This window comes from Cinclus cinclus, chromosome 2 (genome assembly GCF_963662255.1).
Source record: "Cinclus cinclus chromosome 2, bCinCin1.1, whole genome shotgun sequence".
Taxonomy (NCBI): domain Eukaryota; kingdom Metazoa; phylum Chordata; class Aves; order Passeriformes; family Cinclidae; genus Cinclus; species Cinclus cinclus.
The window spans coordinates 39,515,638-39,527,541 of NC_085047.1; the positions used below are offsets into that span (position 1 = coordinate 39,515,638).

Consider the following 11,904-nt stretch of genomic DNA (forward strand, 5'->3'; position numbering starts at 1 on the left):
TTCAGAGACAGAGCTCACGTATAATCATGAAAGACATTAACAGTATTTCTTAGTTTATCTTTTACTCCTATAAAGTACTTATAAACTGGGTATTCATAAATAATTTACATTTTTCAAAGCTATGAAGACTCAGAAGCACCATGAATATAAAGAAGGACTGAAAATAAGCAATTAAAACTGCAATGAGAAAGACCTGATTATCTGCCAGCAGGGAAGAAGGCACTGGGCAACACAAGTTAAACCAACCTCATTTTGTGTATGAGCAGAGAACAAATATGGTTTTTCAATGCATTGCACAAAGCACAGCTATCATTACTAGGTTCACACTAAGAATTTGGGAAGATTCTAAACTGATGGAAGAAACTGCTACAGCACCAGAGTACTTTGTAGTCCAAAAATCACAGAGGAGAGGAATTTAAAAAAAAAAAAAAACTTAAACTCAGCAACTGAATGAGTAGTTCCACATTTACCTCTGACATAGACTGTGGCTGCAACGTACCAAGATGTGCATACAGTGAACAGATATAAATCCTATGAACACAAGGCTGATTGGTCCAACCTGGTATGGAAAAAAAAAGGGACAACACAGGAGATACGGAAATTTTCTTGAAAACATGCTGGGGAAAAATCTTAACAGGAAAAAAATTCACACTGTAGCAAATAAATCAATAATTTAAAAATATCCTCCCTCAGCTGGGTGTTGCTGTGGATGCTGCACGTCATCCCTCAGTTTCAGTTCACTACTTTAAGAGAAGCCTATTCAGGGGTGGTCATAAGTATCAAATGAGTACTTCACTCCTCTAACTGTTTCACTTGCCAAAAAAGTTTGTCAAGAATGAAGACTGCATAGACCATACAATTTATTGTACAATTAGTACAACTTAGTGCCACTTGAAAGTGGCAATGACAGTAAAAGTTACAAGTTACAGAAAACTATCAAATCATTTGTTTCAGAATAGAAGTTTGACCAGAAGTTTTCACAGATGGAACTTGTCTTACACACATGTAACTTCCACTCTCAAACTGAGTGAGAGCACATCCTGTACTATGGAATTACAGGATCACTTAGTCATAAGGTGAAAATTTCATTTGATTAAATTTACCCTGCCCTAGGAAATGCATTGTTTTTTTACCAGGTATAAACAACCTGGACAATACTCTACTTCTGCAGAAACACTAGATTGATTTAACAAGCTGATGCTTCATCCTATAACATAGAATCTGTCTCTAGAGGAATCTACAAAGTTAACACAACCCCATAGAAACAATTCCCATGAGATATCACAGGAGTCTGAGTAAATAAAATTATTTTTTTTTTCTGACAAACTTTTTGTTTGGACCAGAAAAATACTTTGGCTAAGCAAAAATGTAACTCATGCAACGAAGTCTTCAGGGTGAAGTAATAAATTTCTTTAAAACAATAAAATCTTAATCTTGAGTACTGATTTCCCCAAATTAAAGAGAAGAAACAACAAAATTCTATTAAGATGACAGTGACAAGAAGTACTGAGATTTTATTTTTTCAGGACACATATGTGTGTATCTTTCTAGATGATTTTTCTAGTCTATGAAAAAAGAATTCTTACCACAATGCCAGCATTTTTTATTGCAAGCGGAAGACCAAGAAGCCCAGTCCCAATGTTTCCCTTGAGGAGGTGAGTCAGTGTTTGCACAAACCTGGGGATAAAATGTCACATTAGAAGTACTACAGATGAGGCAGAGGGCAAAAACAAAATCTCACCCTTTGTCTGTAATAAAGTGATAAATGTCAAGTTTCAACTTACAATTTGCAGTGGTTCAGCTATTTTAAAGGAAGTGCAGCACATTCAAATAATGTTTTTATTCATCCTTACAACTGAGCATCCCTCAACTGGAACACACAAGTCTGATCTTCAGTTCTTTACTCCAGCTTGTTAAATGTTAATTTGCCAGCAATTTCATAGTTCTTTTGCCTCAAGAGTCAAAATAACCAAGTTTTAGCAATGTTATTTTAAAATCTATAACATTCAAAACAATCATCAGTTGCAAATCACAATTGTCAGCCAAAGCTTTATCCAATGGAAAAAAAAAACAAACAACACGTGTACAAGCTTTTCTAATTCAATTTTCAAAACAGATAACCTCCAGAGTCTCTCAAAATCTTTTTCAAACAGTGCTTGGGCTTTGAGTAGCCTGATCACTTTACCAATAGGAACCTTGTAATATTTTACAGCCAGTACATTGTTAGCTACAAAATAAGTGAACATCTACTCAGAATGGGCTGCCTTTTGGGAGAATTATGCAAAGTACTTATGTGTAACCACACAACTGTTCTGCAGGTGCAAGAAGACCCCTTCAGAGTTCAGAAAACTGCTCATAAGAAACAAGTCAGAGGCAAGAAATCTGAACAAGCTGATACTTAAGATTACATACGTAATGCCTTCTTCATTATCAAGCTGGTAGTGCGTCTTAACTGGCAGGAAAGTATTTTCATGCTCTTCATCTGAGATGCCATCTGAGTCTTCTTCATCAATTAAAGGCTTCATTACTTCCATGCCTATACAAGAGAGTAAACACTACATCAGCATTAGGAACGAGCTTACAGGTCAGAAGACATGATTCAAACTTCCCATGCCATGAGGTTTTAACATGTTCCTAACTACAAAGATGATTTAAGCAGATATATAGAGGACAAGTTGCACAGGATATTCTCTCTCTTTAAAGTGGCACACCATATTATTATTATTATTATTATTATTACTATTTTTATGGCCAAACACTACAGTTTTTCAGTAAGAAAATCAACTTTCTATCATGAAAATATTGCTGGTTTAAATTGCTTTTCAAGCTAATGCAACATAAAGCAAGACAGAAAAGTCATCCATCACTACAAAAGGGTGAGATTCATCTTAACCACTGGTAGCTACTTCAGAATTAAACACTAAGTCTGCACTTAAAGAGGTAAGACAGATACCACAGAAAGTATCTCCATTCACTGAAGAAAGAACCAAAATACAGGAATCAGGTTGCATGCTTTGAAAGCTGAAATTTCATGAACGTTTTAAACTGACATAAAATTCCAGCTAAGTAACAGCACCAAGTAACAGCAAGCAGTCAGTACTGAACAAAATTGCCTTTCAGGCAAAACTAACAGCTTATGCCAGTTTAATGTTGAGGAAATCATAACAATTTTGAATTATTACAGTTAAGCAAAGTAAATCCTGCAAAGAGCAAAAGTATTATTTACCCTACACTTGCCTACCACAGTATCCATTCATAAAAATGTGTTAAGTCCCAAGTTCCGTAACATTCACCAAAAAATAAAAAAGAGAAATCCTGTGATTACATTAAATGTGCTAACATTTTGTATTATTAAAAAAAAAAACAAACAAACAAAAAAACACCACATTTACATTTACATTATAAAGCAGCCATTTCGTGTCAGGGTTTGGTAGTGATGGGGCTACAGGAGTGGCTTCAGTGAGAAGCTGCTGGAAGCTTCCACCATGTTTACAGAGCCAATGCCAGCTGCTTCCAGGATAGATCTGCTGCAGGAAAAGTCCAAGTCCATCAGTGATGGTGGCAGTACCTCTGCAATGACATAGTTAAGAAAGAAAACCTGGCGAGCAACTAGAGCTGAAGAGTGGACTGAGAATATGGGACAAGAACAGCCCCACAGACTCCAAGGTCAGTGCAGAAGAAGGGCAGGAGATGCTCCAGGCACCAGAGCTGAGATTCCCCTGCAGCCCCTGGCACAGCCCCTGGTGAGGCAGCTGTGCCCCTGCAGCCCATGGAGGTTGATGATGGAGCAGAGATCCACCTGCAGCTCCTGGAGGACCCACAGTGGAGCAACTGGATGCCCAAAGAAGGCTGTGACCTCAAGGGAAGCCCACACTGGAGCAGACTTCCTGGCAGAGGACCTGTGTCCCATGGAGAGAAGAGTCTAAGTTTGGACTGCCAGCCAGGTTTGCTGGCACGCTTGTGACACCATGGGGACCCACACTGGAGCAGTTTCTGGAAGACTTTCTCCCATGGGAGGAGAACACAGAAACATGTTCCATACTGGAACCTGGAAAGAGTGTGAGGAGTCCTCCCAGTGAGGAGAAAGGAGCTGAAGAAACAACGTGGTGAACTGACTGCAGTCCCATTCCCCATCTCCCTACACCACTGGAGGGGAGGAAATACAGAAACTGTGAGTGAAGTTTAACCTGGGAAGAATGGAGAGATGGGTAGAAGGGTTTTTTTTTAGATTTATTCTTACTTCTCATTACCCTGCCATGATTTGTCTGGTAAGAAATTCAATTTATTTACCCAAGTTGAGTCTGTTTTGTCCATGACTGTAATTGGCAAGTGACGTCTCCCTGTCCTTTACTCAACTCACACACAAGCATTTTGTTATATTTTCTCCAGCTAAGGAAGGGAGTGATAGAGCAGCTTTTGTGGACAACTAGAATCCAGCCAGGGTCAACCCACCACAGCCATTATACAAAACTTGAAGGTTTTTATGAAGTCTTGGAGATGTCTAACCCATCAGCAGGTTACTGAAGCCAATGCTAAACAACTTAAAAAGAAAAACTGCAGAACAAGTGTAAAAATCCCAAAAAGCAGAAGGCAGCTTATCCAAGTCATTAAAATTAAATAATATAGTTCGAACTCTGCTGTAAACACCAAAGGGCTGTCAAAATTTCATGTCTGAAAAGTTGAAAGCCAGTAATGAAAGCACTTGACAGAAGCAGATACCCAGTCAAGAACAAAAATCAGAGGTCAGAGACTCAACAAGAAAGTACACTGTAAAGCAAATTTACACTCAGTGATATTCTAATTATACAAGTCAGGATAGACTTCACCACATTTCTCTACATGGCACATAATCTATGAATTGATCAAAAGAAGGATCACCCAAGTTCCTTCCCCCTGCTCCCACAGCATAGTGCAGGCTAGTTCCTGAGGATGCCACAACCATCCTCCCCCTCAGCTCTGAGTCCCTGCTGGGCTCATTTCATACTCACAAACACCTGCTCACTCTAGTTCTGGAGTAAAGTTTTGCCACCTCAGGGTTCAGAGGGAGCAGGAAGTTCCACCCAGTGAGCAATTGATTAGGCTGATTTTCATTTTTTAAAGTATTGATTCTAAACTAACAATCTGAAGGAACAAGCCAAACTACAAGCATGCAAGTGCTTACATGAAATTCGACAACATATAAAAGAAATATTAATTAAATTAATTTTCCAGTTTTGTCTCCATCATATTTTGTAGGATGCTCTTCAAAATGCTATACAATAATGACAACATGCAGCAAGTAAGGTTCTTAATTTAGCAGTAGCAAGGGACCAGAATGACACACAGGACCAACAGCTTTGGTGTCAGCAACTGCTCAGTCAAGGGAGGAAAGTATAATTTTCTTCTTTTGTTGCAGCCTGAGACTGGAACGTTTGGTACATACATACATCTGCACTGTTTACCATGCAGCCAGATGGCAGACAGAAGACTCTGAACTTTATTTAGACATCTCATTTTACTTTCTCTCCCAACTTCCTGACCCATCTTCTGATCACAAAGGTAGTCCTTTAAGAATAGATTTAGACATACTCAAGCATTCTTCTCATCTTTCAGGTAATAAAAATCTTCCTAAGACAAGCTGTTCTTCTTCTGAAAAGTCATCTCCCCATGCTTAAAGCCATCACATCATCTCAGGGTTATTGTTATCCCTGTCCTACTGCCCCATTCACCCACTTTCTCAGAAACAGCTTAAATTAGACCCAAGAATATCCATTTCCAATAGGCATATTAAGGCAGGGAGTTCACTGTTCCTTTTCTAATTTAATAATGCATTTGAGAATAAATACTATTAGGAATTTTAAAACACAGGATACAGCAATATCATCAACTCATATTGTCATAACTATACAGGTTATGACTTACTACATGTTCCTCTGAAATACTGCATTATGTAAAACATTCTGACAATGCTATCTGGTCTCTATCCTAGCCATAAAAATGCTTTTGAATTGCTTCTTTTCATCATCATTCCTCCCTCATGACATGACTGCTGCACAGTTTTGTCCTAAATATGTGAACCCATTAACAGTAATGGTACTGAGACATTAATGGGAGGTTTGGATCATGCAACTTTCTAAGCATGGGTTTGCATTTGATAGTAGATCTCTACTGTTGGAATACTGTGGCTGTGGCCCACAGTCCATACCCATAATGACACCAGGTTTGTGTAACATCTACATTTAATGGGTCCAAACTTGTAGTCTGCAGCATGACAAAAAAGACAAAAAAGCTTGAGTTTTGCATACCTGCATACTTGGATCTAGCTTGAAATTAATTATTCTGGAACATCCACAGTCACTGCCAGAAAACTGGTACTGAATACCACATTTACTCTGATTCCTTCCTACAAAGGTCCACATTGTGCGATTTAAACACAATCTCAAACTGCAGCACAAGAACAGCACACGCCTTTCATACCTGAATCAGAAATGAAGTTGTCTGGCTGCTCTCACAAAGCACATGGTGCAGAGCACACCTCGGCCAACATTAGATCCATGCTCCACCAAACTGTCCTGGCTGCATCCAAATACACTATTTGGTCAAACACCCAAATTTCAATCACAAATCAGCCCCACGTTACACAGTGATATTAAATCCAAAGTGTTAAAATGGTTATGAGTACTATTTCCAACTGTGTATCTTCATGTGTGCTTTTCTATCATGTCCTGGTTTACAATACAACATACATATTCTATTACCATCTGAGAAGGGTGATCATCCTTATCTCTGTGGGAAATGTCTTCTGTTGATGGGCCATAACTGATAAGGGTGATCATCCTTATCTCTGTGGGAAGTATCTTCTGTTAATGGGCCATTAAGTCCTACTGTATAACTGATAAGATTACATCATCCCATTGGGAGATGCTCCAGCCAGGAGGACGAGCCAAGCCTTTCCTACCTAGATAAAAACTGAGGTTTAGAACGCCAAAGGCAGCCTTTTCCCACTGGATTCCAGAGGAAGAACCAGGTTTTTTTTATCCACATCATCGCTGGACCCTTTGGAGGAAAACTGCACCAGCACCCTGACTGACAGTGTATCAGGTTGTATTCTGACTCTGTCAGTGGTTTTATTTTTATTATTGCATGTATTTTGTTTTTTCTTTTTTTTTTTCCTCTTCCCTATTAAAAATTGTATTACTGACTTGAAGTCTCACTAGTTTTGCTGTTCAAACCAGTACACTATCCCCTAGAATTCGCCACCATCTTGCCAACGCTTATGGACATACTGCCAAAGAAACTTTTGAACTGTTACTAAATTTACTTAATTCCCAAGATTTTCGAGCACACTGAAGAAATCCTCTGGCTCAAAAGTTCAGCAAATAAATTAATTTTCACCGAGAATTTTAGCTAATTTTTCTGTATTGCTCAAGCAATTAACACTTCCAAATTTAACTGAACAACTCAGCACCACAGGGGTAAAACTGATCTCCACCATTTTCATTTTATGGAAGAAACAGTGACAAAATAATGAAGTTTGCCAGGGGGGCATAGCAACCTAAAGGACATACTAAAAATAAAAGCCAACTACAATCTTCTAACGCTCTTCTGGAGAAGGTCACACTCCAGACAAATTCATGTCTAAAATGCCTTTTCCAAATCCAATTTAACAATATGGTCTGGTTTTGCTTGGGGTTTTTTTCCCTTCAGATTTTTGAAGTCAGTGTCAGCAAACAGAATTAAGAGGATTAGACATACAAGCATATAAAGATTTAGGGGATAGGATACAGCACACCATTGTTTGCATCAGCTGGTTTTATTCATGGGAGAGGGAACACGCAGGTCTTGTTGGAGCAACACTTCACATATAAAGTGCTCAGCAAAAGGCAGCAGGCAAAGGAGGTCTTGTACACACCTCACTGCTCAGTCAGCTTCTGTACAAGAACATGCCCACAGGGCCAGAAACACTGCCCAACATTCACAAACTGTGAACTGTGTTTATTAAACAGAGGCTGAGCCAGTGCTCTGTAATTGGGATAAAAATTCAATTTAGCAAGCACCTGTTTTGACTCCTCCATAAAAGAGAAAATCAGCACCACATCATCTTTACATTAGCCTAAAATGCAGGTTTATGTTAATATTTTCCCACAGGGTGTGGAAAGTCACATTCATGATCCTGGGGGCATACCCAGACCTTCTGTCACCAACCAGGGCTGGCTGCTCTTATGGGATGAAGTTAGTGGCTGAATATGTGAACAAGCAGACACATTCAAGGCGTCTTCACTGCAGTGTTAACACAGAGGAAGCATTTATATCTGGGAGCAACCACACCTGTGACAACAGGACCGGCTCAGTGTTCCCAGCAACTGCATTCAGTTCACAGATGATCAGTGTATTACCTCTGTGCTGCGGAGAGCCTTTTCAGTTCAGCATTCAGAACCAGGGCTCTCAAGATAAATTTAATTACAAATAAAACATTGTCACTAATTATTTTCAAAGTAATGCTCAGTTACTCCCTCAACCACAGAAGGAAATGTCTGTTTAGACACTTAGGTACTTTTAGCCTCCAAAATAACCCTCCCAGCACTTCTCCAGAATTTATTGCACAGTACAGCTTTGTCCACAAAGCACACATGATCAGCTACATTACTCAGTCACATGCTTCCACCACCTCCAAAGAAATTGCAGAGCAAGACAAAGTGACAATTAAATGGTACTGCTAGAGGCATGCTGGCCCAGATGGATAAAGCTTTGTAAATTTTCCTAGCTCAAGGGGAAAATAACAGATAACCCCATTAAACCATACACAAGCCAGCTCCCTTTTTATTCCTCACTACAGCTACTCCTGTTGAATATAAGAGACATAAAAACAAACAAATAAAACCCTCAAACTAAAGCACATTTTTTGGCTTGAAAATTAAAAAGGAAAATCTCATCTAGTTTAAAAATTCCTGTTAAATACTAGTAATTACATTTTCCGAAATAGTCAAAATGAGCACCAGCTTTTGTTGTGTTTGTTTGTCAAGAACACCAAGCTATGCTTCATGAAATTATTTGAATCCCTTTTAATTTCTCTTTGAAAAATAAATCTCCGGTCATCTATTTCTCTCCATTACAGACTGTAACTTAATAAAGTAGATTTATTCAGCTTTGTGGTAGAATATATTAATGTTGAGAATGGCTATTTCCAAGCAAATGTTAAAAGTCAATAATGCCCTTCAATAAGCAGGAGGAACTGTTTGCTTTTGCATCATAACTCTTGGATCCAGAAGGCTCATAAAATGGGACACTTGAGTTATTAAACCAAAGTGTACACAGGTCTGCATAGCTATTATACACTTTCAGAGGAAAAATTTTACCCCAACCCACAATGGATCATTTACTTGGACAGGCACTAGTCTTAAACAATCTATTATCCTGTCTAGACCAATGCACACTTTCCACAATTAACACACTCTTAAGTGACAATGCATTGGCAAGACTTCAGTTTTATTAAGTTTTCAATAGCACTGAACCATGCAGAAAATTTTGGAATTCTTATCAGGTGTGGAACTGCATTTTTAAACAGTTAATCCCATAGAAAATTCTATTTCTATGGGTTCTGACAGAAAAATTGTCGGATGTGTTAACCTCTGGGGGAAATAAAAATAAAAAGCTCTAAAATTTCTTTCAACAACTTTTCCTCCCACGTGACAACTTCCCGATGCAAGATGGATCAGCCTTCAAATAAAATCTGAAGCATGTGTTCCTAGTCCTATCATTGCCACCAGACAGTACAAAATCTGCAGATTTCCAGCAGTGACTGGGGGACTGGAGTATCTGTCTTCTGAAGAAAGGTTGAGGGAGCTGGGCCTGTTCAGCCTCGAGAAGAGACAGGGGAAAGGGGACCTCATTAATACATATAAGTATTTAAAGTAGGGTGCCAAGAGAATGAAGCCAGGCTCTGCTCAGTGGTGCAAACCACTAGGACTCGAGACAACAGGCAGAAACAGACGCCCAGGAAGCTCCACCTGAACATGAGGAAGAGCCTGTTTTACAGTGTGGGTGACCGTGCAGGTAACCCAGAGAGTCTGTGGAGTGTTCCTCTCCGGAGACGCTCAAGAACCCTCTGAAGGCAGCCCTGTGCCATGAGCTGTAGGACAGCCCTGCCTGAGCAGGGAGGTTGCACCAGACAAACCCACTGTGCTCCCTCCCAGCCTGACCCATTCTGTGATGCTGTAAACACAGCTCACAGGTAAGATTTTCCATGCGTCCAGCCCAGCCCCGAGTGTACTTTAAAACTAAACCTGCTATGTGCTAACTCGTCCATCCATGGGCAGAAAAACCAAGAGATGAACATCTGTGTGTGCCCTCCATTAACTAGATTTAAAGGTGGAAAGTCTAATATACATTAAATGCAATAAATACAACGCCGCTAAAATATAAAACACATATACGCCCCGGGGAACCCCAACCCAGTCTTCCAGGGCAGAAAAATTCATCACCTAACGATACAAAGAAAACGTATTTTTATGAAATTTCATTAACTTCTATGGAGGCTGTGACTTCGCCAAGAAACCGAGCGCCAGCCAGGTGCGACTGACGCCCCGGGGAGCGGCAGCTGCGGCCCCGCAGAGCCCCCGGCTGCACTGCCCTCAGCCCGCCCGGCCCCGGGGCCGCCGATCGGCCCCGTGCGCGGCGGAGACACCGCAGCACAGCACCCACCCCCGCCCCAGGTGGGATGGTTCATCCCGCCCGCCTCGGTGCGCCCAGCGCCGCAGCGCATCGCCCGCGGGCCGAACCATCTCTCCTGAAGCGGAGGGGGGTAGGGGCTGGCCGGCCAGTCCCGGCTCTCACGCCCCCTCCTCTCCGCCTCGCAGCCAGCCGCCATACTCGCCGCCCCTCGGCCGCTCCCGCCGCCGCGGGCCCGCACGGCTCGGGTCGCCTCACCCAGCTCCTCTCTGCCCGCGCCGGCCATCGCACCTCCGGGCTCCGCTCGCCCTTCCGCCGATGTGGAGCCGGCCGGCGCGGCGCATGCGCCCGGCGGGAGCGAACCATAGGGAGCGGCGGGCAGGCGGGCCCTGCGCGGGCTGAGGGAGGCGGTGCCGGCTCCTGGTGCTCGCCCGGAGCTTTCTTCTGCCTCCCGCCCGTAGAATCATGTAGTGTCTCAACTCGAAGGGACTCGTAAGGATCCTCAGCGCCCTGCTCCATGTAGGACCACCTAAAAGTAAAGCATGTGACTAAGAGCACTGTCCAGACACTCCTTGAACCGTGACATCGTCATCCTCCTAGTGATGTCCTTGGCTTTGCTGCGGCCCCAGCTGTGGTGGCCCCATAGAGCGGTGACCCTCGGCAGGGCAGGGGAGCCCGGCTTTGGATTGGGGCACTGCAAGCTTTGAGCCAAAATTAATCAGCAAAGACTGCAAACAAGGCCAAGTGGGAAGAGTTCAGCAGATCTTGATATCTTGAACGTTTGGAGATTAACCACTAATCTTACACCCCACCTTAACCTAACTTCTATGCTTGTTGCTCCCAGAATAACCTGCCAGTATTTCTTCATCAGAACTACCTGTATCTATGGCTGATTTAACTTAAGTAATAAAGTTTCTAGCTTCTGCTTTCCTAAAACAACTTTTTTTTTTTAATGGAGAAGATAGGATAAAGTAATTTGATTTTTTTTTCTACAAAAGAGAAATGCAATCTTCTGAAGCTTCTCATAAGCTTCAGTCATCTTCAGACATACATCATTAATTAGTTTAACTAAGAAGAAGAATTTCCAGTGGGGAAAGCATCCATTTTCAATTGTCAAATTTATGTGTATTCCAAATGCTCCTCCAAACTTTCATTTATTTATTTTAGAAATTTATTTAGGAAAAGGATTCTCAGTGAGCAATCTGTGCCTGTAGGTTATTGATTCAAGAACTGACTCACTAATTACAATATTTGTGT

At 41.3% G+C, this 11,904-nt stretch overlaps 1 protein-coding gene across 1 annotated transcript in view; it reads right to left on the minus strand.

The window, feature by feature from the left end:
• Positions 1-11,013, minus strand: part of SLC36A4 (solute carrier family 36 member 4) — an 84,583-nt gene extending 73,570 nt beyond the window's left edge. Inside the window, 5 exon segments of the mRNA XM_062514273.1 lie at positions 471-559; positions 1,587-1,677; positions 2,413-2,536; positions 10,906-10,989; positions 10,992-11,013. Of these exon segments, the coding sequence (XP_062370257.1) occupies positions 471-559; positions 1,587-1,677; positions 2,413-2,536; positions 10,906-10,989; positions 10,992-11,013 (410 nt within the window).
• Between the last annotated feature and the right edge of the window lie 891 nt (positions 11,014-11,904).